Raw genomic sequence first — 27868 nt, 5'->3', positions numbered from 1 at the left:
TTTTTACTTTATTACAACATATCCATAACATACAAGTTAGAGGACTTTAAAACTCCATCTTTAAATGGTTTACAGTACCAAGATATAGTTATCAGCCAACAATGTATAACTGGTGGGCGGTTATTCCCCCATGGGCTGGTGAGACTTATCTGGGGCTATTTCCTCATGTGTTTAATAGTTGTATTCACATCGTATTAAAGGTGAATATATGGTATTATTTTACTTTATTATTATTCATTCATTAACAGTGGCTTTGTTTTTTTCCTCCCTCTCTCTCCTTTCCCAACGGGCACAGGGTGTTTTTGGTAGTTTGAATAACTGTAACTTGGTTTTGTAATGATTGTTTCTGTATACTGTCTAAAATATATATTTTTTTTATGTGATTTGAGCTTGCTTTTCATTTGTACTGAGATCCAAGATCCTGATGAAGTGGGTGTTTTAAAGTGCTTTTAACTTGTATGCCATTAATATGTTGTAATAAAGTCATACAAATTGTTTTAAGTTTTAACATTGAAGGTATATTTAAAGTCCCAGCTATATGTACTTTGCACAACATGGTCGTCATCATCATCATCAATTAACTTCTTTAACCCCTTGGCGCTGGCGCCTCCTGGCCCTTTAAGGGTTTCAGAAGCCAGGAGGTGGGACGGCGGTCACATGATCGGGAAAGGTCCCGATCCAAAGAGGAGATCGGGACCTTTCCGTGAGTACTGGACACGTGTGCTGGGAGCGTGCTCTCAGCACATATGTTTTTCTTAATTGCACGCAAATGTGCGGCCGCTCGGCGCCAAGGCCCAGACGCAAAGAGGTTAAATTGCTCCCTTTGGGCTGCTAAATATAACATCAAAAGTGTTTGTAGTATCTGTTTGACAAGTGCTTGATAGCTTAGTGGTTGTTTATATTAGACAGATTTTCTTGCCAGAAATCCAGTGCTGTCTTGTGAACTCTACAACTTTATCTTAAGCATTGTTATCCTCTTCTCGGGTCCCCTGCTGAGTGCCCCCATAGCAAGCCACTTGCTATGGGGGCACTCGCATGGGCTCGCTCTCGAGCCAGCTCTGTGTACATTGACACACAAAGCTTTTCTAGGCCCCAGCCTCCTCTCTCTCCTCACTGGCTGAGATTGGCAGCAGCAGGAGCCAATGGCTCATGCTGCTGTCAGTCTGAGCCAGTGAGAAGGAAGAGAGCAGAGAGAGTCTCTGCTCTCATGTACAGCGCTGGATCAAGATTGGGCTCAGGTAAGTATAAGGAGATCTGGTGGTAGGAATTGCACACTGAAGCTTGTTTACCTTCAAGCAGAGAATGCATTAAGGTAAAAAAAACCTTCAGGCTTTAGAACCACTATAAAGACTGCAACACTTCCCCAAGTAAAGTGACCTAAAATTCAATCCAATATGTTTCCTTAACTCAGAAAAGTGTCATCTTTTGCCTGCTGCCTCCTCCAAATGCCTTTCTTTTTTTTGTGATTTGAGCTCCTTTTAGAGGGAGTCTATGTTTGTTTCTACATGGTCCCATTGTGAGTGGGTGCTGTCACCGTAGGACAGAAAGTATGTAACTGGCTACATGTAAAAATGAGGAAAAGATGCCTAAAACAAAAAAGAAATGGGATGCTGCTACCACATCTGAAAACTGGTAAACTGCAATTATATTACACTGTTGTGCTTGTGTTTAGATACACTTTAATTCAATCATTTAACATTTTTATCATAAACCAAAAAAATATGATGTGAAGTTAGAACAAAGCAGCCAATCAGATTTCAGTGTTTTCAGTTTAGGCTAGGTTCACCACTGCAGGACCTGCACCTCTTCTTGCAGATGCAACCATCTGCTCAGTGAAACGCAGGAGCTGCGAATGAGTGCTATTAATCCTAATGGCACGTGACCCGCACTGGGAATTGCACTGTACTTGCACTTCACATCCGGGCTGTGCTTCAAAAATAATGCAGGGAATTTTTTCCTGTGTTTCACGAGGCACAGCAACCCATTCAAATGAATGTGAACCTAGGATTAACGTGGTCAGAACAAGGACAGTTGGTTTCTTGTGGCACTTTGATCATTCTAATATCCAAATAACATTTAAATTTTGTGTTCCAGGAGGATATATGGAGCCACTTCCAGAACCTGAGGAACCAGACAGAGAGGATCGCAGACCTCGGCCTGGTAAGTGAGTTCTCCTTTATTCATACAACTATCATCCAACCATGTGACCACTAATGCAGTAGGAGACAGTACACAGCAAAGAAAACTGGCCACAAAGGCCCCTTTGTCTGGCTGCCTAATGATTTATCCAGACATGGAAAGCATTAGCACGAAAATTAGTATAACATTACTACAAGTACTGTATAGTTCAAACACATGCTGGATCACTATGAATCAACTTAGTATTCTACAATTTCATCCAGGAGTCTAGGCTGTCTATAGAAATGAGATCATTGCCCAATCTAGCTAGGCTGGACAATGATATTAATTAATATCAATGGCCAGATGTGAGCAGTCACTCCGATCTAAACTCCAAGCAAAATTCAATCTGCCAGATGGGGTTTTCCAAACTGCTTTTGTGCATAAGTTAAGCTAGTGGTTTCATTGGACTGAAACACCAATGGTTGCGCAACATGAGCATGGATGTTAATGCAAAAATTGCCAGAAGAAAATTCATTTAGTATACATAGTTCAACCACTATTTAATTTCTATGGTCAGTTTAAAGGAAACCTGCGCTAAAAGAAACATAGAGATTGCCTCTGTTGACCTCCATTAGAACAAGCTAGTTGCTTGGCTGAAAGTTAGGAGCCAGCAATAATATGGGTTTATCAGTGTAGGCTCTATACCCTCTCCCCCTTTCCCCATGCTAAATGCCTTGTACCTGGTTCTATACTCACCTGAGTCCTTAATCAAGTTATCTTCACTGTGTAATCCTACCAGGCACTGTACTGTACTGCCTTGCTTCTAAAAACCTCCCTGCTGGGGCATCTTCAGCCCTATTCATTCTTATGAGGAGCAGTACTCATGGTAGTCCCCAGTGGTTCTGCAGAGTACATCTGCCCCCCATAGGAATAAAATGGGGCCAGGGCACATTTGTGTAGGTTGAAGAGGGCCCAGTGAGGACATTTACACAAGGTAAGTAAGGTACATATTGGACCAGATGGGTTGCACATAGCTGAGGGCTGTATTCCTTAAAGGAATTTTGTACCAAAGGTATAGTGGTCTTCCAATGTACACTGTATTGCCAAATGTATTGGGACACCCCTCCAAATCATTGGATTCAGGTGTTCCAATCACATCCATGGCCACAAGTGTATAAAATCAAGCACCTAGGCATGTAGACTGCTTCTACAAACATTTGTGAAAGAATGGGTTGCTCTCAGGAGCTCAGTGAATTCAAGCAACTCAGCCACGAAGTGGTAGGCCGTCTAAGATGACAGAGCGGGGTCAGCACATGCTGAAGCACACAGTGTGCAGAAGTCATCAACTGTCTGTAGAGTCAATAGCTAAAGACCTCCAAACTTTGTATGGCCTTCAGATTAGCACATCAACAGTGCATAGAGAGCTTCATGGATGGGTTACCATGGCTGAGCACCTGCATCCAAGCCTTACATCACCAAATGCAAAGCTTCAGATACAGTGGTGTAAGGCATGCTGCCACTGGACTCTAGAGTAGTGGAGACATGTTCTCTGAAGTGAGGAATCACACTTCTCTGTCTGGCATTCCGATGGACATGTCTGGGTTTGGCGGTTGCCAGGAGAATGGTACGTTCCTGACTGCATTGTGTCGAGGGTAAAATTGGGTGGAGGGGGGATTATTATGGTGTGGGGTTGTTTTTCAGAGGTTGGGCTTGGCCCCTTAGTTCTAGTGAAGGGAATACACACACTCCTAAACCTTGTGGACAGCCTTTTCAGAAGAGTTCAAGCTGTTATAACTGCAAACTGTGGGCCAACTCAATATTGAACCCTACGGACTAAGACTGGGATGCCATTAAAGTTCATGTGCGTGTAAAGGCAGGCGTCCCAATACTTTTGGCAATATAGTGTATGTATACATACCAAATGTTAAAACTTATCATATGCTGTTGATTTTTTTTGTGTTGACTATTTGAGTAAAAAAAATCTAAGTTGACTTAGTTCCTAAATTACACTCGTCATTAATATACAGTCATGGCCGAAATTGTTGGCACCCTTGATATTTCTCCAGGAAATCATGTATTTCTCACGAAACGTATTGCATTAACACATGTTTTGCTATACACATGTTTATTCCCTTTGTGTGTATTGGGACAAAACAAAAAAAGGGAGGAAAGAAAGCAAATTCGACATAATGTCACACAAACCTCCAAAAATGGGCTGGACAAAAGTATTGGCACCCTTTCACAACTGCGGATAAATAAGAATGTTACAAGCATGTGATGCTCCTGTAAACTCACCTGGGGCAAGTAACAGGTGTGGGCAATATAGAAATCACACCTGAAAGCAGATAAAAAGGAGAGACGTTCACTTAACCTTTGCATTGTGTGTCTGTCTGTGCCACACTAAGCATGGACAACAGAAAGAGGAGACGAGAACTGTCTGAGGACCTGAGAACCAAAATTGTGGCAAAATATCAACAATCTCAAGGTTACAAGTCCATCTCCAGAGAACTAGATTTGCCTTTGTCCACAGTGCGCAACATTATCAAGAAGTTTGCAACCCATGGCACTGTAGCTAATCTCCCTGGTCGTGGACGGATAAGGAAAATTGATGAAAGATTGCAACGCAGAATAGTCCGGATGGTGGATAAGCAGCCCCAAACATGTTCCAAAGACATTCAAGCTGTCCTGCAGGCTCAGGGAGCATCAGTGTCAGCGCGAACTATCCGTCGACATTTAAATGAAATGAAACGCTATGGCAGGAGACCCAGGAGGACCCCACTGCTGACACAGAGACATAAAAAAGCAAGACTACAGTTTGCCAAAATGTACTTGAGTAAGCCAAAAGCCTTCTGGGAAAACGTCTTGTGGACAGATGAGACCAAGATAGAGCTTTTCGGTAAAGCACATCATTCTACTGTTTACCGAAAACGGAATGAGGCCTACAAAGAACAAAACACAGTACCTACGGTAAAATATGGTGGAGGTTCAATGATGTTTTGGGGTTGTTTTGCTGCCTCTGGCACTGGGTGCCTTGACTGTGTGCAAGGCATCATGAAATCTGAGGATTACCAAAGGATTTTGGGTCGCACTGTAGGGCCCAGTGTCAGAAAGCTGGGTTTGCGTCCAAGATCCTGGGTCTTCCAGCAGGACAATGACCCCAAACATACGTCAAAAAGCACTCAGAAATGGATGGCAAAGAAGCGCTGGAGAGTTCTGAAGTGGCCAGCAATGAGCCCAGATCTAAATCCCATTGAACACCTGTGGAGAGATCTTAAAATTGCTGTTGGGAAAAGGTGTCCTTCCAATAAGAGAGACCTGGAGCTGTTTGCAAAGGAAGAGTGGTCCAAAATTCCGGGTGAGAGGTGTCAGAAGCTTATTGATGGTTATAGGAAGCGACTGATTTCAGTTATGTTTTCCAAAGGGTGTGCAACCAAATATTAAGTTAAGGGTGCCAATACTTTTGTCCAGCCCATTTTTGGGGTTTTGTGTGACATTATGTCATATTTGCTTTTCTGCCTCTGTTTTATATTTGTTCCAATACATACAAAGGGAATAAACATGTGTATAGCAAAACATGTGTTAATGCAATACCTTTTTTGTGTGAAATACTTGATTTTCAGGAAAAATATCAAGGGTGCCAACAATTTCGGCCATGACTGTATAGGCTAATATTGCTGGCCTCCTTATGAAAATGCTAATTACCTAGCTGTGTCTGTCTTTTGAGTCAAAGACTCACAACAATCAAACACTTACTGCTCTGAAGCTTGTGAGACAGCAGGTCAGTTTATCCAGAAGGCCCTCCATGTCCTGGCAAGATACACCATAGCATCCTGAGATAGAAGATCTGCATCACCAGTTGCCCTTTCCTCCTCTCACACCATCCTGGTCATCTCTCTAGTCCTGTCCTGCCTCATCTCTCTCACACCACTACAATGTACTGCAGCCCAATCCATGCCTACCAGCACTGACTAAAAGCTGAACTCACTTTTCCCCAATGGTCAGAGAATTTAGCAGGAGGGGGAAGGCTGGAATGTAGAGCAACCAAACCACATTTCTAGTAATTACAGTGTATATTGAGCTAGTAAACAAATCAGTATGGCCATTAATCTGCCCTGGCTCAACATTCCCATAAATTTATGGGGGATAACATATTTTAATTCATAAATATGTAGTCTCTGCTTTCTGGTTGTGCTTTATGTGTACTCTGCTGGAAAACATTAATATTGTTACAAAAATGAGAAGATAGAGGCAAATCTAGGCACATGAAAGTGTCTATCACTTTTTACACATGAGCCTTCAACTAACATTTGGCTTTGTTGTATGTCTTTGCATTGTGGCATATTTCTGCTAAATTAAATTTATGATACTGGCAGCTCTTCTGCGTTTTTAGTTTAGTTTTCCTACATATGCACTAGAAAGAGAAAAAACAGTGGGCATACCTCCTTCTGCTTCTGACGGACAGGGATCTTTCTGATGAGCTAAGCAGTCTTCAAAGCTACTACTGTGCTTGGAGCTTCTCAGTTTTTTCCAACATGACACAGCCCAGCCTTAGACACTCATGTGCTTCTCAAGATTTCCATGGCCAGGCTGCAGTTAGCTCACAGATCCAAGCTCAGTTAGCCTTTTAACAACTCATCTCAGACTGCTGATTAATGTGGGTCACACAGAAAGATTCACACTTTGGAAAAGCGCTGTACACAGATTATCTACTTATAATTATAATTTGGCCAAAAGATTTTCAATTCCCTGATAGATTTTGTTATTGACTGTTCAGTCCAATAGTGGCATTGGAATATGCCCACTGCCATCTGCTATCAACCATATACAAGGCAGACCTAATGAGGAACTAATCTCAGTGTCAGGCTCCATCTACTCATCCACTGCACCTGTGGGTGCTTTTGATTGGAAATGCACAGCAGTGTGCTGATTCAAAAACTGCTAGTGACTACAAAGTCTTACTAAGGTGGTACATGGTTCCAGCCAGGATAGCCCAATGGATACCAAATGTTTTTTTCTAAGTGTTTCCGAGGATGTGGTCAGGAGGGGACAGCATATCTTGTCTGGTGGACATGCGCGAAGGTCCGTGGATTCTGGATCCACATTTATAACCTCCTTTACTCCCTTACAGGGGCAAATTTAAATAAATTCCCGTGACAGGCTCTATTAGGCTGTCCTGCGAAAGGGACCCCAAGACCATCTCAACGCCTCATAACATTCATTTTCATAATGGCAAGGATCATGATAGCGAGATCTTGGAAATCGCCAGTGATCCCTTTTGACCTAGTAAAGTCTAAATTGTCCTAGATAATTTTGAAAGAACGCTTATCTGCCATTCTGCAAGACAAGTTATCAAACTTTGACAGAACTTGGGAACCTTGGACTAACTACCTTACAGGCTCCACTCAATCGGGTTAGCTGATTGCCCCCCTGAGCCGCAGTGACAGCTTGTTGATTCTCCTTTATCCTTTTTCTTCCTCCTTTCTTTTATTCAACTCCTCATTACCTATCTTTTCATTCCTACCTTTCATCTGTTTATGGTCTGTTGGCCATCTTGGAGGGCAGATCGGCACCACGGGTTGATAGACAGGTCCCCTTTCCCCCCTTGGGCGGCCGGAGCTGACGGGACTGGACCTCAGGGCTTGTGGGTGCTGAGAATATCCCCCATGTTCTGAACTGGGGAGCTAGGTATGTGGAGATCCTGTTGGAGAGTTAATGAAGATAGTTAAGAAATATTGAAGTTTAGCCTCTTAGGCTATAAGCTGAACTTTTGTATACAAGAAGGTACGTATCGTGCCTTGATACCCTTCTTTTTTTCTCTGTACTGCTTTGTACTACCGTAATTTGTGTTATTGTGTTGAAGAACGGAAAAACAAAAACTCAATAAAAATGAATGGAAAACAAAAACTGCTAGTGACTATGGAACCACCCACTGCCATGAGCTGTCAATCAAAAATAAAGTGAGCCTGATGAGGAACTAATCTTTCATGTTCCCATCAGGCTCTGCCCACCCCTTCTACAAAATGCCTCAATGCTGGTATGGACAGATTCATGTACCTGTTTCTGACAGATACATGATTTGAGCGCAAGAGCTGCCACTGTCGGAAATCTAAATAATATCTATGACACCCTTTATAACTGTGCCAGATTATGTTCATTGTGCTTTGTATGGGAATTTACACCTATCAATAGAGAACCTCTGACCTAAGGGACTGGTATGGGACTTGGGGGGACCCCACACCATTTTTTTAAATTGCTGGCAATTCTTTTGTTTACATTCAGATGTCAGTGAGAAATCCCTCTGACAGCTGATGAGTCATCTGTCTGTTCACTGATTGTTAAAGACGCTGGTGGCTGCCTGCCTGTTTCTTTATAAAAGGCTAGCGCTCTTAACCACCTTTGCAAACACTCCTTAACATTGCAAAAACACAGTCAAAAAAACGCTACATATTAGCATTTTATATCCAGCATTTGTTTGGCAGATTTTGAGCATTTAGGGGTTGATTTACTAAAGGCAAATAGACCTTACACTTTGTAAAGTGCAAGTACAGTTACGCCAGAGCTTAGTAAATGAGGAACAGCTTCACTTTCCAAAGAATACCCAATCACATGCAAATTAAAAAAAAAAAAGCAATTTTGCTTGCATGTGATTGGACGATGGAAGTCAGCAGAGCTTCTGCTCAAGTACAATGTACACAGTCTATTTGCCTTTAGTAAATCAACCCCTTAGTGTGCATGGAGCTTTATACTTTATAGAAACTAAAACTAAAAGAGAATTCTCCCAAGAAATCCACTACAAAAAGCTGACCATTGGTAACATTACATGTCACTTAACTGTTGGTGATCTCATGTCTATAAGAGATCTCCAACCCTTCAAGCCAACCACTGGAGGTATGAGCAACTGGAAAATATATCTCTATGACAACTGTTTCCCACTGATAAGCCGGAACCATTATTTAGGTCTGCTGAGCCGATGTTACAAGTTTATGGAGTGCTTTGGAGAAAGTTAATGTGTTTTAGCTCTCTTATGTTTCAAATTCATGGAGGAAATGTGTACATGTGGTTGAGCATTGCATATTTATGGCTCAAAACATATGTTTAGCATATTGTTTCCCATTTATATGGGCCTAACACTTTTTCCATAGCACTTTGCAGGGACCATCAAACCGTTAGTCTATATTCTATGTAGAAGCTCACAGGATATTGCCCCCACCATAGTCAAACACGTGTTTTCACTGTAGAGCCAATTTAGCCTTCAAACCAGTTATCCTACTATTATGTCTCTAAAATGTTGGTAGGAATTGGAGCAATTTAACTGTTGATAGCAGTAGGCTCTTATTACCATAACACACAGTGGGTCTTGTATTCCTCTAAATGACACAATTCATACTGATTGACAATACTCTTTACTACAGGTGTGGATGTGGAGCCTCCAACTGAAGATTACAATGACCGCCTGGAGAGAGAAGATTATGATGACTGTAGGAAATCATCTGATTTATTCTTGTCCTGCTTTAAACCTTTTCACATTTCACCATTTTTGAACTGTACAGTAACAGGGAAATGCACAACAGGGTGGAAGAACGTCTGGAAAATTAGAAATCAGTAGTTAGCATTGGCTATAACAGGTGAAGTTTCATCACTTCAACCTTCAGTGGTCAAGAGGCTCAGATCTCCTCCTTAATTTGTATTGTCAACTACCAAGGCATAGACATGATATGCATTTGTTTTTTAATGCTTAAATTACATGGTAAAATACCAGCAGGTGTGCATGATCCCTGACAATAGTCTGGTTATACTGGGGGTGCAGAATAGATTTCTATTATTATCATGTCCATGGATCTACTGTAGCTTGAAGGTGTATTGGGCAATGTAGAAGGCATTACAGAACTGTTATTTGATCCATATCCATGTATCATTTTGTGATGCGTGTTGATAGTATACTTTGTGTATATGGAGTATACTAGAAATCTATTCTAATCATGTGCATTGCCTAGGTTATGATGGGTGGTGGTAGAGTGCTAACTCTGTATGGAGTGCAAGAGAATTGTATTGTGATTAAATTTTCGGTTGTCATATCCAATGATGGGTAGTATGCACAGAGTATCAGAGGTCAGGTCATGATGGGATGTGTAGTATACAATAACCATATAATATGTAATAGAATTCTCTTATGATTATGTTTCCAAAAGGCTGGGACATTAGAATGTGCAGTTGCATTATGTATGGTGTGTATTAGAGTTCTGATATGATGATTTATCCAGTAGTTATAGCTAATGGTGGAAGGCGTAGCAGTAATATGAAAGGAATGTAATAGAATTCTGATATGACCATGTCAGGGGACAGATCATGAAGGGTAGTGTAGTGTATTATGCCCGTATAGAGTGTAATACAATTGTATTATAATGATGTATCCACTGGTCTTATACATTGATGCGAGGTGTGATGTACCATATAGAACTTCATGGAATTCTATTATTATGATGTGTCCGGTAGTCAGGTCCCAATATGAGGTGCAGAGTATAAAATAATTCTAATATGAATATGTCAGAAGTCAAGTCATGAAGAATGGTGTCCTGTACTATGCCCACATAGAGTGTAAGAGAATTGTATGTTGAATGTGTGTCCAGTAACCAGGTGGTGGAGGTGTAGTTGTCCAAGTTGAATTGTGTTATGACCTGAATTGTGTTATGACATTGGTACTGATCAGGTTATGATGGAAAGTACTGTCTATGTGTTAGCTTTATAAAGTGTAAAGGAATTGTGTTACAGTTGTGTCCATTAGTCGGGTTGTCTTCACGTAAAATACTTTGCTTTCAATTCCCTTTACTATATTTCGGCATCTTCCATTTGATTCCATTATTTTTTTTCTCAATAGATTTCTTTATATGCTATATATTTCCTATGCAGATGGCTACAGCAGATATCCAAAAAAGCCTGAAGTGCCAGAACATAAACCTGATCGTCCCGTTGTATATGTAAAACCTACACCTAGTGAGTACCATTCTTTTACGTGTAGCTATAAACACCTGTAATGATCAGAATCCCAGATTATTGCAGTCAAAATGCAACATGTTGGCAATTGCACTCAGTATCTGTGTCTACGACTGAGACATACAGAATTGGTAGATCTGTTTTTACCTATCACAGTGATAAGATGGCAAGGAGAGGATTTACCTTCTTAAAGATGCACTGGCACCATTCAAGGAACATTTTGCATTTTCTCAGTGAATGCAAAGCTTAACTGATTGGATGAGGTGGAGGGGCAGGGAGGTGGCATTTTTATTTGAGAGTTTTGAAAGCGTATACAAGAGTTTAAGAAGTGTAATACAAATGTTTTACTTGCGTATTCAAGCTTCTGGTGTTTTTGTTTTAACCAATTGAAAGCACTAGGGGAGCAGATTATGGGTGGAGAGCTGCTGTTTGGATGGAACCGCTCAACAAACTGCTCATAAAAAGCTAATTAAAAGCTCATTTTGCATGTTTTCAGGCATTCCCATCAAAGTATGTGGTCAAAAACGTTCCAGTCTGCCTAGAACAATTCTAACAACCACTGTCAGTTCAATGTCTAAACTACAGTCAGACCTCACAATTGTCAGAGGCAACTGCTGAAACACAGCACATCAAGAGCACCCTGGGTGCTAATGCCACTGCAGAGCTCACCCAGACTCTCCACTTACACAACACATTAAAAAGATGCCTGGCTGCACATTGCATTAACAGCATTTCTAAAATATTTATTGATATAGACAAATAGACCAAAGGCCCCTATAGACAACTTGAATTTCGATTACGATTTTGATTACACAGGCCCTGCAAGCACCATGACAAAATTCAATTTGAAAATTGACTGAGCTTAATCTAGAAATGATTGGCCAAATGGAGAATACATCCTATCAGATACAGTCACTGTTCGCCAGTGCCATTGTTTTCAGGCAATCACGGATACTGTGGCTGCCTGAATACAATAGCTGGCAGTGGAGATTCCTTCATCCAAGCTGTAAGCAGGCTGAACAAGAGAAAACTGAGTCATGTATGGCAGCCTTCAAGTGGTTGTAAACCCTTACATATTGCCAGTGAAGTGACTGGCCTCAGGTGATACACAGAGATGAAGAAAATCCTTCTATATAAGTTGTACCTGTCTATCTACAGTATTCTCTTCTCTACATCTGTTGAGCTTGTCTGAAAGTTCAACAAAAAGGGGGCGGAGAGCTGAAATGACACACTGCAGGGCTCAGTTAGGGGAGCTCTGAGACCTGATTGGAGGGAAGGGACACACACCCCCTTCACACAGCTCACAGGAACAGAGCTGAGACTGTCAATCTCCTGGAGGTCCCTCCCCTGTCACAATTTTTTTCTTGGTGACAGGAAAACCTGTCTAGACATAATTCATGCGGATAGCAGAGGAAAAAAGTAGCAGAAAGAAATGACACTTACTGCTCTTAATTGAGACAAGTACAAGGGATATGCTTTGTTCATATTTCACGCCTGAGGTTTACAACCATACACAGAATATAACTGGATACTAACATTTATAGGTAAAGTTGATCCAGGGAATATCCGAATGCCTCTCAGGGGATCAGGAATGATTTTTTTCCCCTGCAGGAGCAAATTGGATCATGCTTTGCTGGTTTCTTTTGCCTTCCTCTGGATCAACTGTGGGTGTAGGATTATAACTTCTTTTTTTGTTTGGTGGTTGAACTGGATGGACTTTTGTCTTTTTTCGGCCAGACTAACTATTTAACCACTTTATGGAAACCCAACTATAGAACCTTCCACTCGCCTTTTTGGGCCTTATCATAGAGTTTGAATATTAAGCCAACAAGGTGGTGTAAAACACTTCAGAGTATGAGAATCCAGGCAGGGTTTATTTGGTCTCTGTGGGGATCAATAAATATTATTGAAACACTGGTAATGTGGTGTGAGGCCAGGCTTCTTCTCAAGCCATTGCTGACCTCCTTCTGAAAATGCAAGCTGGATTCAATACATTAAAACTTTGAAGTCAGCGCCTAGCCTGCATATGTTTCCTGGGTCAGTGACTCAGAAAGTATTGAAGCTATGTGATAAACATGACAGTAAAAAATGTAGGCAATGGCAGCCTCTACAATTTCTCAGGAAAGGGTCACTTACAAGAAGGAGGACCACTGTCTGTCCTCATAATTCACTATGAGAACTGCTGACAAAGATTCACACTGAGAAAACATTTTTACTCAAGAAGCATGGCCAGACAATATGATCTCCAGTGGGAATGAATCTCAGGCCTCACAACCCAGAGCGAGAAAAAGCAAGTTTACCAAATTTATATGAAAGCATTAGTCTACCCAAAAGTGGAAGTTTACTTTTAGGTGGAATGCAGTATGGATGGAGTCAGTGTTGAATACTCAAGCAGCAATATCTCCCTGAGGTAATTTCCATGTGTTTCCTGTCCACCTGTGAGTTTTGGGTTCAATACTTTGCTTCATGGTGTGGCAAGAATTATACACCCTGTCGAGTGTGGGGGGCAGTACCGGCTGCTGAGCATGAAACATTCAAGTGAATGGGGCTGTGCTTCAACTGGGCTGCAATGCACACGTTGCAGTGCGGTGGTGTGGGCTTTCAGAGGTTAAAATAGGTGGTGAGTAGGCTACATAATGCCTGTCAAACAGCTCCTGAAACAGCAATTCTTGCTGCTCTTCAGAGAAAAAAGCTTGTGCAAAGTGGACAAATGCAGCATAGTAAATGTCTGTACAGAAGATACACTTTGTAAAAAGGGCCCAAAAATGGGAATAGCTAAAATTAGCATTCCCTCCTCTAAAACAGTATGATCTGGCTGTAGTGAAGTTAAGGGACTTTCCACCACACAATGCAGAGAAACAGCCAAGAGAAATATAACTGAGATGCTGGCTACTTCTCGTTACGATGGAATTGATAAAGATTATTAAGCGTCTTTACGGAATGTTACAGTATTTTGAGTAACATTTAAAACATTTGTTTACAAGGGTGTCAGTCGGACATATATGTGTCATCACTCCCATTCACACATATTGCTTTTTATTCCATTTCATTTTGCCAAAATAAACCGCTTAGCTCATAAGTTAGAAAGACTTTCCACTCCTCAAAGCATGTCTGAGGCTGGGTTGTCTCTGGGCACAAATTCTAAACATATTCGACAAGAATGACTACAACTATAGCAGTCCAAGCAGTTTGTATGGAGCCCAGCAGGATAGGGGCCCAGTACAGTCGGATTGCTGCTGTTGCTTACTTTTTTAAGATGAATCAGATATCCTGATAAAATGAAAATCTTTGTTAGTTTTTGCTATGGGACAAATCTATGTAGTGAGATAAACTTTAAAGCATAACTTTACCCATAACAACTTGATAAAACAAATCTTATTTAGCAAAGAAAATACACTCCAGATTATTAATTATGCTGCCAAATTTAGTGTGAGCTGTAAACTGCCTCCAGCATTGTTCTTGTATTTTCTTGCCGGAGGCTGATGCTGATGCTTTGAGCCCCTGAGCAGCATTAAATCTTTATACTGTCAGCAGATCAGCCTCTAGTGGCTCTGATTTTCAGCACAGTGCCAAAAAATACAGAGCAACTGAGCATGTGCAGAGCAGGGTGAGACAGTGTGTAACTGGATTTTAAACAGTATAGGCACTTAATAATAATAATAATAATATTATTATTATTATTATTATTATTATTATTAATAATCTTTTACATAGCTAAACCTGCAAACGGGGCCAGCATGTAGTGATCTGGCAGGGGTTAATTTTCTGACTAAAGTTCCACTTTAAAGAGAACCTGTAAGTCTTGGGCTTTAATCAGAATTGAATATCCAGTAACAGTCCAAAAGATTTGGGATCCTCATCGTTCTTAGGATATAACTATAAAAATTGTGATGTCACTCATCCGGGATAGGGTAAGTATATTTCGAACCTTTTTCCCACAGGTTTTACACTATAAGGTGGTTATTTTGTATGGAGGTGATGCAACAAATAAACCGTGCCTTTTAGTATATGGTTCACTTTAAAGACTGAAGATACAAAGTCACCCGCTCCCGAAATAAATGCATTTTACATATTTATTGTGAACAGTGCCACACATGTCATAATAAACAGCTGTTTTGGGGCCTCACGGGGTTCTTTCCTCAAATTGACATAGTTGATCTCTATGTTGCCTTGAGGAAGGGACCCTCAAGGCCCTGAATTGTTGTTTTTTTATGACTTGTGTTGCTGTCTTCATAATAAATATGGGAAAAGCATTTACTTAGGGTTTTTGGAACTTTTTATCTTCATATCTGATCCTGGCAAGGCACCATCTGTAGCAATCACTTTGAGCAACCACCAATTATTTAAAGATCAAGTACTGCAAAGCATGCAACTTTTTTTGGACTTTACTGAGGCTGTAAAGCCGAAGTCTCCCAGGTCCCATGATTTTTAGTTTGCCCCCGTTCCCCCTGCTGTTCAGTTTTAAGACCTTGTATGCCTGGACAGCTTTCTAATTGTTTACAGCAATTTGTGTAAATCACCAAATTACATGTCAGCTAAATTTAATGTGAGCCTGGAAGTCAGCCCTGGCACATGAAGTATGTTGGCCCAGATTTGCTTATGTAACCAATGTTTGTGTGGTTAAAATGAAAAACAGGTTTGAAGAACAAAAAGAACGAAATGAGGTGTTGCTCGGAGGAAACATCATAAGAAAAAAGGAAAAAAATCCCAGTTGAAAGCCTGCTTCCAAAGTTATGAGACAAACAAAGTCTCCGTGGCAAACAATTACAAATATATGTAAGCTGCACATTGATTTCCGGCTGCTCCTGGAAGTTGGGTTCTGTCTATGAATGTACCAACATACACTATATTGCCAAAAGTATTGGGACACCCCTCCAAATCATTGGATTCAGGTGTTCCAATCACCTCCATAGTCTCAGGTGTATAAAATCAAGCACCCAGGCATGCAGGCTGCTTCTACAAACATTGGTGAAAGAATGGGTCGCTCTCAGGAGCTCAGTGAATTGAAGCATGGTGGCGTGATAGGTTGCCACCTGTGCAATCTATCCATGAAATTTCCTTGCTGCTAAATATTCCATGGTCAAATGTTAGTGGTATTATAACAAAGTGGAAGCAACTGGGAGCAACAGCAACGTAAAATGACAGAGCGGGGTCAGCACATGCTGAAGCGCACAGTGCACAGAAGTTGCTAAAGACCTCCAAACTTCATGTGGCCTTCAGATTAGCACAAAAACAGTGCATAGAGAGCTTCATAGAATGGGTATCCATGGCCAAGCAGCTTTCACCAAGTACATCGCAAAATGTCAAATTCAGGGTTGTAAACCACGCCGCAACTGGACTCTAGAACAGTGGAGACGTGTTCTTTGGAGTGATGAATCACACTTTTTTGACTGGCAATCTGATGGATGTGTCTGGGTTTGGTGGTTGCCATGAGAACAGTACTTGCCTGACTGCTTTGTGCCAAGTGTAAAGTTTGGTGTAGGTGGGATTACGGTGTGGGGTTGTTTTTCAGCGACTGGGATGGCTCCTTAATTCCATTGAAGGGAACTCTTGCAGCTTCAGCATACCAAGACAATTTTGTGCTCCCAACTTTGTGGGAACAGTTTGGGGATGGCCCCTTCCTGTTCCAACATGACTGCACACCAGTGCACAAAGCAAGCTTCATAAAGACATGGATGAGTGAGTTTGGGGTGGGGGAACTTGACTGGCCTGCACAGAATCCTGACCTCAACCCCATAGAACACCTTTGGGATGATTAGAGCAGAGACTCGAGCCAGGCCTTCTTGTCTGACATCAGTACCTGACCTCACAAATGCGCTTCTGGAAGAATAGTCAAACATTCCCATAGGCACACTCTTAAACCTTGTGGACAGCCTTCCCAGAAGAGTTGAAGCTGTTATAGCTGCAAAGGGTGGACCAACTCAATGTTGAACCCTACGGACTAAGACTAGGATGCCATTAAAGTTCATGTGCGTGTAAAGGCAAGCGTCCCAATATTTTTGGCAATATAGTGTATATAGAAATAATTGGACTGAAAGGAACGATTGCAAGGAAGTGGCCCTGTCTTCCCTAAATGTACAACGTCTCATGAGAAGAGCAAAATCGCAAGTGGAGTACGAAGTGTTAAAGCTGAAGTTCAGGAAAAGTAAAAACCCTCCTTGGCAGTGGAGCTGGGTCCATACTAAAAGGATTAAATGCTCATTTTGGACCAGAGAAGAGGTCTCCAAATGTTCAAAACAAAGGACCAGTTAATGCCCTCCAAACATTAGGGGGGGCTAGACTGTGGCCAGTGGGATTAGAAAATGCCCTGGCATCAGTGGAACTAAACAATGCCATAGGCTTGATGGTCCTTGGGAGTAAAATAATTAAATTTTTTGGTGTCAGTTTGTGGAATAGTGCCCCATAATTGGTGTCCGTGGGAGAATTAGTTCCCAGCTCTGGTGTAAGTGGGAAGAATAATGCCGTCTTTAGTGTCAGTGAAAGGAATAGTGACTTGCATCAGTGGAAAGAATAGTGTCCAAAGGGCTGTATAAAGGCAAGCAAAGGACCACATGCAGCCTGTGGGGCACAGTTTGGAGACTCCTGGCTTAGGGGATGGGAAAAGCAGTTTTATTACCCTGCACTGGACTTGAGGACATGAGAGACAGTCCACTGCTGGAGAATAGGAGGTACCAGCTGCTGCAGGAGTATCAAGTAAATAAAAATGCTTTTTCTGTTCCTTAGACCTAAACCAGCATTTAACCCTTGCAGTGTGGGGACAGCCCTAGTGCAATGGAGAATTTTCCATGGAATGGGCTCTACTGGCAAATATCGTTAGTGTCCGATTTCCAGTGTGGACCACTGTTTTCAAGAGGTTTATTCAAGGCATATCATAACCTTGTTAGAATTGTTTTTGATAAACGGTAAATATCAGGACTATGATTAAAAAATGTAACAAGTTTAAATGCATACAAATTGTAAGTGAATAAATATGTACTAAGATATAAAATTGCACCCTAGTTCTGTAATTATTCATTCTAAATGTTACTAGAGCTACAAAGATTAGGTTTCTGCTGGTCATACAATTTTAGTAGTCACTCTGTAGTCACTGGCTAGAAGTGCATGTTGGAATCAGGGCTGTATTTACCATAGTGCACCCATGGACCAGGTCAACACCAAGCCACAAACTTTACATTTCTGAGCATTTGTAGTTCAGGAGAACCGTAGAAAGAAGTGGGTGCTGCAAATGTTAAGAGAAGTCAGAAGGCACATTTCAGGAAATGTGATGGATGGACACCCATTGTAATGTCTGAGAGTACAGGGTGACAGTGATGAATCTCAACAACTTCCCGTAACCATGCTAAGCAAACAATGGTATGTAAAGATATGGCAAATGTTATTGCAGTATCCACATCCTGTCTATTGTGGGTTCAGTACCCAGTGGTGTACGACGATACGGCATTTTTGTTATCCATCCAAATTAACTTCAGGGAAGGGTATTTTGGGCTTATAATTGTTTACTTTGAGGTTTTCAGTTGATATGTTAAGTATGAAAAAAAAACAGGCTCTGCTAAAGTTCAATTACATCTATGTCATATGTCTACAGTATTTTGAGGAAACATAACTGTTTCATGTCTGATTTTGAAGTGGCTAAACATTCCATGAAGCTGGCCTCATTACATCAAACTGTATTCCCATGCCTTGGAAACAGCTTTAATAAAGAGACCCATCACAATTGCGCTGATGGAGCAATCTGAACATTCAGTCTCTTAGGGCTCGTTCACACCATGGTGCAGAGCCATCAGTTTTTCTGCACGTGTTCTGCAAGGGCACAATGAAATCTATTGTTCTCTATGTGCCCTGTTCACACCACAACACTAGTATCAAATGCAGATTATTTCTATGCGGGAATCTGCAAGGTGTATAAAACTCATTGAGGCTCGCGTGAAAACTGATGTAAACTGATGTCTCTGCAAGTGAAATCTGTGCGTCAGTTCCATCAGTTTTTCTGTATGCTGTGAACGAGGCCTAAAGCTCATCTCCAGACACAATTTGTTTTTGTTTTAGATAGAGTGCGAATTATTGGCTTCTATCTGGTCCCTGTTAAGAAGATTTTTCAGTAGGATTTCAAATTCGTTCTGTATCCCCATAATGCTGACAGCTTTCAAGAGGTTAACAAAATCACAATAGAACTAGCCTGTAATGGCTAGACATACATTTCCATTGGCACACTTGCTAAGTCTTTTTGGGGTATCAGAGTTCATGGCACCCACTATTTGACCAGTCTGAGGAGTCACCCACATTCTAGCATAAAAGATCGCAAGAGTGGGACAATGACTGCTGCACGGTCATGGTTTAAAGTGGTTGTAAACCTTAAACATGACATATGAACAAAGCATATCCCTCTATAGTGTGTACTTGTCTCAATTAAAAGCACTAAGTTTCATTTCTGTCTGCTGCTGCATTCCTCTGCTACCAGCATGAGTCACTTCTGACATATTTTCCTGACACCAAGAGAAAAATGATGATGGGGGAGGGACCTCCAGTAGATTGACAGCCTTGGCTCTGTTCCTGTGAGCTGTGTGGAGGGGGGCGGGTGTTTATTTCCTCCAGTCAGCATTCAGAACTCTACTCACTGAGTTCTGTAGTGGGTAACTTAAGCTCTCCACCCCCTTTTTCCTGAACTCTCAGACAAGCTTTACAATTCTGGACTTTGAATGGATGTAGAGAAGATATGTCTGCAGATAAACAGGTACTGTATAACTTATGTAGGGGGGTTGTTTCAACTCTCTGTATCACCTGAGGCCAGTCACTTCACTGTGTATATGTAAGAGTTTACAGCTACTTACAGGTAGGTATTACTGTGTGTTAGAACTTTCATTTTGTGAGGTAGAAATTACCTAGGGGTAGGCAATGTTGATTTGTCCAATTCTGTCATTGTAGTGTGTACTACCTGTCTTGTCTCAATATTCCTAAACTAGCGTCTGTTCTGAAGAGGAAATGTATATAGTATTCCGCACTTACATAGTTAGTCTGGCTGAAAAAAGTCCATCCAGTTCAACCATTAAAGTAAATAGTTATAATCCTATACCCACAGTTGATCCAGAGGAAGGCAAAGAAAACCAGCAAAGTATGAACTAATTTGCTCCTGCATGTAAAAAATTCCTTCCTGATCCCCCCGAGAGGCAATCGAATATTCCCGGGATCAATTTTACCTATAAATGTAGTATCCAGTTATATTCTGTGTATCTAAGAAACAATCCAGGCCTTTTTTAAAGCAATCCACTGAGCTGGTCAGAACCAACACTTGCGGGAGTCTATTCCACATTTTCACAGCTCTCACTGTGAAGAAACCTTTCCGTGTTTGGAGATTACATTTCTTTTCCTTCAGACATAAAGAGTGCCCCCTTGTCCACTGTGATGGCCTCACGGAGAATAACTCTACACTGAGTTCACTATATGAACCACTGATGTATTTATACATGTTGATCATATCCCCCCTTAATCTCCTCTTCTCAAGAACTTGTTTAAACATCCTGTAGATTATTGTAGACATGCCCTGTCCATAGAGGTCTTGGACTCCCCCCACACTACAGGTAAAAGTGTTTATTGTTAGTGTACCCATGGTCCAGAGATTTTCTCACATTCTGGTGACCACACAGGAAGTGAGTTGAAATTTCTCTAGCTGGGACATTATTAGTAATGAATCTCTGACAAAGGTTCTAACCCTTCCACACACAAATGGAAAAAAAAATTTAGCTACAGTTCTACTTCAAGATTTGCATAGACTTTAGGAGATGTAGTGATTGAATGTTAACCTGCCAATACTCATATTCCCATTCACGTTCATATAAAGTGTTTGTGTACTATAATCACTTTTTATGCAGTATCAGTTAATTTCAATTAGAAATATAATAAAGGGAAAATAATACACATTTTGTTACTTTTTCTTCTTCATTAGAGAAGCCTGAAATTGTGACAACCACAACGGCCTTACCAGCTCCAGAATACCCCTATCCCAAGCCAGGATTTAATTATGATGACTGTAAGTACCATTTATGATTAAGGAACATGTAATTTGCTGTCACTAACATGGCAGGATCCATGGATTGGGTTGCTCTTCATAGATAACCTGTTATTTGCCAAGGATCATATGAATTCTTTGCATTCACGATAGAAGAGATTTGAAGGACAAGTTCACAAAGACACCTATTTAAAAATTGAAATAAACTTATGTGAATTGCTATTCCTGCCAAGACATTCATAATTATGTTAAATTAGTCTTGTGGTCTGGGCATCCATGCCAGACAGCAGAGCTAAGTGCTGAAACTCCACTGCAATTAAGCAGTACAGCGTGATTCCAGACACACTACAAGACAGCCGGTTGGACAGCCTTCACAGCACTACCTAGTTTAACAGCCCTAATGCAAAATAATACGTGCCATTAAGTTGCCTCACCCTGTCAGGCTTAGTTAGAAGCTATGTTACATAGTTACTCAGGTTGAAAAAAGACGCAAGTCCATCTGGTTCAATAAAAAAAAAAAAAAGAAAGAAAACCTCCATATACAGAATTCTATACTCACAGTTATTCCAGAGGAAGGCAAAAAACAATAATGCATGGTCTAATTTGCTCCAGCAGGGGAAGAGATATCTTCCTGATCCTCCAGGAAGCAATCTAATTATCTCTGGATCTTAAAATACAAAATTGCTACCACTCCCATGGGACTTTTTAGGCAAACGCACGTAACATGTAAAATCATGTTGTTCTTTATTGGTTTAAAGTTATAAAGTATATCCATAAAAATAAATATGGCTGATGCATTGTACAGCATCAGCACAGCAACATTGAGTTGTAGCAAAATTCAATTACTACGCAGTGTAGGTTTCTGTGAAGTACATTAGTTGTGTCAATCTGTCAGAATATGCTCTACAGCCAGTATGACCAGGGGCGGACTGACCATTTGGAAACTCGGGCAATCCCCGAGGGCCCGGGGTCAGTAGGGGGCCCCATGAGATGCCCCTGGTACCTTTTTTCATTGGCTTTTTTGAGTTTGGGCAAGGACACAGAGGCCCCATGATCCCCTATTGCCCGGGGGCCCCATGAGTTGTCAGTCCGCCCCTGAGGATGACCCAACACATTTTGATTTTTCTTTGTATATATTCTTCAAGGATAAGGGTATGGCAGTATTTCTGACGTATCAACCAAGACATCAGCCACTTTGCCCTTAGCACATCTAGGCCAATTGGCCCACCAAGGACCCCACAATGCACCTTGCAATCTCCCTATAAATAATGCAGGAGTCCTGTATTAATTACTAAGGAGAGGCTCCTGCATTATTTACCAGGGAGATTGCATGGTGCATTAAAGTGTTACTAAAACCACAGCAGTAAAATCAGTCTGTATATGCAGTAAAGCATGCTTGTTATACTAACTGTGGAACCTAAGGGGTTAATCCTCTGCATTGTGTAAATAGGCTATTTGATCCTGTCTTCCCTGATCCTCCCCTTCTTTTACTGTCCCCAATCCATCTGCTGATAGTACAGAGCTCTAGGAGTCACTCTGCACCTGCTCAGTTTAGTGTGTACTACTAGAGTTTTTTTTTTAATGGAACGCTTCACGAATTTGCATGTCATCCTTGCATAGGGGCCATGCTAATCTTCTCTGTATCATTCCAATTTTAGTATATGTGCTGCAGAAACAAGCACTCTAGAGATTTTTTTTTCTTTGGAAGTGTGCATGTGATCAGCACAGGGTCAATCAGCACTGGGTCAGGGGTTATGTAGCCTCATAGGACAGTCAGAATAAAAATGAAAACTCCTCCTACAAGCTTTATCCAGTGATCAGCTGGACACTGGTAGAAGTTATAAGACTGCTATATAGTGCTGATGAAAAAAAGTATTTAGCAGTTTATATTTACTAACATGATTGTATTTCCATGTTGTGTGTACTGTCGGTTTAGTAACACTTTAAGGATATCCACGTGAAACAATTTCATCTACCCTAGCGATCTGTTACTGCAGTGCAATCCCTTGTGCACATATGTGGTATCCTCGGTGGGCCCCTTGGCGAGATAGAGGCAAAGGATTTCTCTTTTAAAATATTGGCTGATGTCTTGGTTGGTACACTGGAGATACAGGCATATCCTTGATATGACATGACATGAGTGCCTACTCACATTATAATGTGCCCACCCTGGCAACCAAATTCTGCATCAAAAGGATTTGTCAATGCCACCCCACCCGCTACCACATGCAAGATGCCGGAGCTCGTCACAGGTAGTGGAAGTGACATATCACTCCCTATGCATTTCGTCAATACAGTACATTGCAGGTGCTCCACAGTGGAGTTATTTGTCATCTATGTGGTTTGTAGAAATTTATTTATTTGAAAGGGATTTGAATGCACAATTTAGAGCACAGTTTTATAGACTATAACAAGCAAGTCTTTTTCTCTTTATGCATTTTTTATTATATATTATAGAGCAAGGAGAATGTATTATATTTATTTATTGAAATAAGTGAGTATTATATATTTTTGTAGTGCTGCACTATTTGATTATATAATCTTTCCTAATAGCTAAGGTTCTGGGATTTTTACATGGACTACATGTCACTAGTAGCACTTTATGCAATAAGAGAGGAGACTGACTGAGAATTATTATTATTATACAGGATTTATATAGCACCAACAGTTTGCTCAGCGCTTTACAAAATAACGGGAGACAATACAGCAACAATACAGTTCAATACAAGAGGAATAGGAGGGCCCTGCTCCTTGGAGCTTACAATCTAAGAGGGAGAATCTTTGCATCTTTGTATATTCAGTACAGCACTGCAAACAAATTTAGGCAGACCCAGTCAAAAGTACAACAAAACTCCTTGTTAAAAGCCTTCTTTAAAAACCTTTATATAAGAACTCATAGTGATAATACTAGTATTTTGGATGGCAAAAAAACCTTTTAATTTACTTTGTAATTAGTATGTAGAGCCGTTGCCCTCTCATCTATTTTATGGCTATTATTATGGAGTTCTTTCCACAGATACGGAATAAAACCATAAAATGAACCTAGCGGCATTTGCACTAAAGTATAGGGGTCAGAGAACAGAGTATTGTTTGATTAGACAGACGTAATAAAATGGTGTAACTGGGCTCCACACTAATGATGGTTTTCTCAGAAGTCATACATGTGATATCCACAAGTCTTCTGTTTATCTGTACAGATGATTATACTACATTCCTGAAGCCTCCAGAAGAAAAAGAAGAAGAAGAGTGGACAGATGAAGAGAAATACTCATCAAGTAATTATTAGTCATCTTAGTGTTCAAACATGTTGTAGACTTATGACCACAATGATCTTGTAGACTTTCAGGAGTTCTGGCCATGTCACCTCATCCCAACGGGTCTTCTTTATTTTGAATTATTTTAGTTCCCACAGTCCCAACTGCTACCAGTATTACAGATTCTCAGGATTACACTGACCTTACAGTATAACTATAGGCAAAACCTTTTTTTTTTTTTTTTCATTTTGGATAGAGTAAGGGAGGGATTTAACCCCTGTCAATTTATTTTTTGCCATTTGTGTGTCATTGAGGAGATTTACCTTCACTTCCTGTCCCATAGCCAAAACAGGAAGTGAGAGAAAATCCCTGCACATTAACCCCCCTGGCGGTATTCCCGAGTGTAGCTGGGGGTTAACTTTCAGTACCAGAAGCGATAACCCTGAGCTACACTTGGGATTACCCTGCAGCACTGCTCTGGGATCCCTCCAGCACTTACCTTGTCCTGAGGTCAGGCGATGTCCCCCCTGCACCGTCCCCGGCCATGTCCTTTGGCCGATGCTGGCATCCGTCTTCCGGGTTCCGTTCCCTGCGAGCGTCAGGACGTACAGGGGGGCGGAACCGGCGGTAATTTCAAAAATGTAAAAATTTTCTATTCACTCAATACACTAAAATCTAAAAGTATTACATTACTGTATCAAACCATTTCACATACATTTTGTCCGTACTGCTTTGCCCTGTGCCCTGCCTGCATTTTTACTGTTCTTTCTGCCTGGAAACTGAGAAATGTCCATGGCGTCCAAAAAGTGCCCCTTTAGGTCAAAAGAAGTTTTAGACCAGCTAGAGAACAGCGATAGTAAATCAGAACCACTTGCAGAATTGAGTGATAATGATTTGTGGGGAAATTTGGCATCAGACACTGAAAACGATTCTGCGACTTTGCTCAGTGATGTGCGAACTTGGCGCTATATTTCAAATTTCAGTGTTTTTGGTTTGATTATATTATTGAATTACATTTTTTATTATAATATTATTATTTTTTATGATTATTTAATATATTATTTTTATTATACAGTATTTATAAAGCACCAACAGTTTTCTCAGCACTGTACATTACAATGGGAGACAATACATGAGACAGTACAATAACAATACACGAGGAGTTCGAGGGCCCTGCTCCTTGGAGTTTACAATCTAGGAATATAATATTATAATTTATGATTTCGTGTTTCAAATTTGATCATACCCGGGATGTTTACTAGACTCTTGTTCGGACAGATTTCAGTAAGTAAGAATTACAGGCCTACAATAAAAAAAAAACATATTTCCATTGAAAACAATGTACCGCTTTGAGCACAGAAATATGGACATAATCAAACCGCCAGGGAGGTTAAGGGAATTCTTTGGGGACCCAGTGTCCTCTCTATTGCTTTTCTGGGGACAACCCAAAATTTGGGGTTTCTTTAACATTCACTTTCGATGAAAGAGAAAGTAAACTTGGAGTTTGCATGTTCTCCCTGTGCCTGCATGTATTTCCACTGGGTATTTCGGTTTCTATCCACACTCCAAAGATGTGCTGGTAGGTTAATTGGCTGTCTAAGGTGAGTTAGGGACCTTAGATTGTACACCCCTTGAGGGTTAGGGACTGATGTGAATGTACAATATATATATATGTAAAGCACTGCATAACTTGACAGCGCTATATAAGTATCTACAATAAATAAATAAACCAGGAAAACTAAAAGCTGCTGGCAAATATAAAGTGAAGGCACCAAAAGGTTCTTTGCGCACATCTACAACAGCTTTTAGTATTTCCTGGCTTCTCTAAATGCGGGGCTATTCTGACACAGCCATTCTGACACAGCCATCCCACCCCACCCCACCCTCCCTACACTTAACATGGATTATCTATTTTTTCATATAGTAATTACTGAACATACCTTATCTAAGCATTTTTATGTCATATTTTAACGTCTATCTGCAGAGAAGCCTCAAAAACCAACCAGCAGCAAAGAGGAGCGAGAGAGGGAGGAGGAAGAAGAAAGGAAACGGAAAGGTGAGCTGAGAGGGAATGGGTCAGAGTTATGAGGATAGATGTGATGCTGTAAGTGATCTAATTTACTACTTTAGTCTTTGGCAAGAGGATCGTACTATCCTAGCTGTAGAGTGCTACATGAACTTTGTAGATCAAAACCGCAACTCTAATTTTATGGCAATACCTTTAAAGGTCTATTTATCCAAAAGGTACCAAAAGAGCTTGATTAGCACATCAAGTTGAAATGTACGAAATTACAATTTGCATAAGCATTAGGGCCGGTTCACACTATAGAAACGCAGTCCAGATGCGTTCCGGGTGCGATTTTGCATGCACATTTTTTACGCATTTTTGGTGAATTTTTATGCATTTTAATAAGCGTTCCAGTGCGTTTTTTATGCATTCCAGTTCATTCCCCCCCCCCTCTCTTTTTCATCAATTTAAATAGGAACATGTGCATTCCAGTGCGGTTTTGGTGCATTCCGGTGCATTTTTTATGTGTACTACCGCGTTCCAGTACAATTCTGTGCAGAAAAAATGCAGCATGTTCTACTTTTTTTCTGCAATCAGAATGCACTGGAGCTGCAAGCACTGATGTGAACTATGACATTGAAAACCATATAACCTACTTTCTGTGCGGTTTGAATGCAGAAAAAAAGCAACTGAAACGCATGTAGTGTGAACTGGCCCTTAATGAATACAGCATCCATAAAGTAAGGCAGAATCATGGACCCACACAGGGGTCTCAAGTAACAACAATATTGTAGAAAGGTTGCCAGTATAATCCATTACAATAATGATAAGGTCACGTATACTGTCATGTAACCTAAACTTCATGGTGAACAATGCTCTGATGATCATACAACCCAGTCCCGAAAAAAAAACCCCACATTCCTTGAGTCAGCTGCGCAATGCTAAAGGTTTATTTATCAATATTTTCACTCAAGTTAACACCCAATTTACACATTTCCACTTAAGATTCAATTACAAATATTGTGAATCATGTGTACAACATATGTGACTCCTGGATGAAAACATTGATAAATGGACCCCTTAATATTTACTATAGTGACAACTGTGGCAAGCTTTCAAGGTGTAAGGGCTCATGTACACGGGGCGTTTGGTAAACTCTTCTGAACGATGGAAACTGACTGCTGGAAAATGTAGGTTAAAAAACATCAATTTAGCCACGTTTGCATACCGTGTTTATGTGCGTGTGCATTTAGTAGCATTTTTTAAAAGATAACCTCAGGAGACCCTCCCAAATGCCCAGAATGCACTAAAAAATAGTAAATAATTAACTATTTCAGACATTTTGAGAGAAATAGAGAGAGCAGAAGCAAAGAGAGCAGTATGTGTTGAGATGACCTGTCTTTACTGGTTGTATTCACTATGGATCCCATCATGAGCACAATGCGGCATGTTCTACCATTTTTTCCTTCACGCGAAACCTGGAACTGACTG

The 27868-nt window shown here is 40.8% G+C and overlaps 1 protein-coding gene and 1 non-coding gene across 2 annotated transcripts in view; one reads left to right on the top strand and one right to left on the bottom strand.

Moving 5' to 3' along the window:
• The window catches only part of AEBP1 (AE binding protein 1), a 98464-nt gene that overhangs the window by 37899 nt on the left and 32697 nt on the right, over positions 1 to 27868 (top strand). The window contains exons 4-9 of the mRNA XM_089692458.1: positions 2095 to 2160; positions 9534 to 9599; positions 11029 to 11112; positions 21053 to 21136; positions 24313 to 24390; positions 26354 to 26425. Of these exons, the coding sequence (XP_089548584.1) occupies positions 2095 to 2160; positions 9534 to 9599; positions 11029 to 11112; positions 21053 to 21136; positions 24313 to 24390; positions 26354 to 26425 (450 nt within the window). The remainder of the gene's footprint in view (positions 1 to 2094; positions 2161 to 9533; positions 9600 to 11028; positions 11113 to 21052; positions 21137 to 24312; positions 24391 to 26353; positions 26426 to 27868) is intronic.
• On the bottom strand, positions 22691 to 22797 carry LOC149450028 (U6 spliceosomal RNA). The gene has a single exon (XR_016315325.1). It is a non-coding gene; the product is annotated as a U6 spliceosomal RNA (small nuclear RNA).

Source organism: Staurois parvus, unplaced genomic scaffold, assembly GCF_062004578.1.
Source record: "Staurois parvus isolate SC_StPar_1 unplaced genomic scaffold, SC_StPar_1.0 ptg000586l, whole genome shotgun sequence".
NCBI classification, from domain to species: Eukaryota; Metazoa; Chordata; class Amphibia; order Anura; family Ranidae; genus Staurois; species Staurois parvus.
Note: the sequence above shows the minus strand (reverse complement) of the source record. Positions and strands in the feature narration are given on the sequence as shown.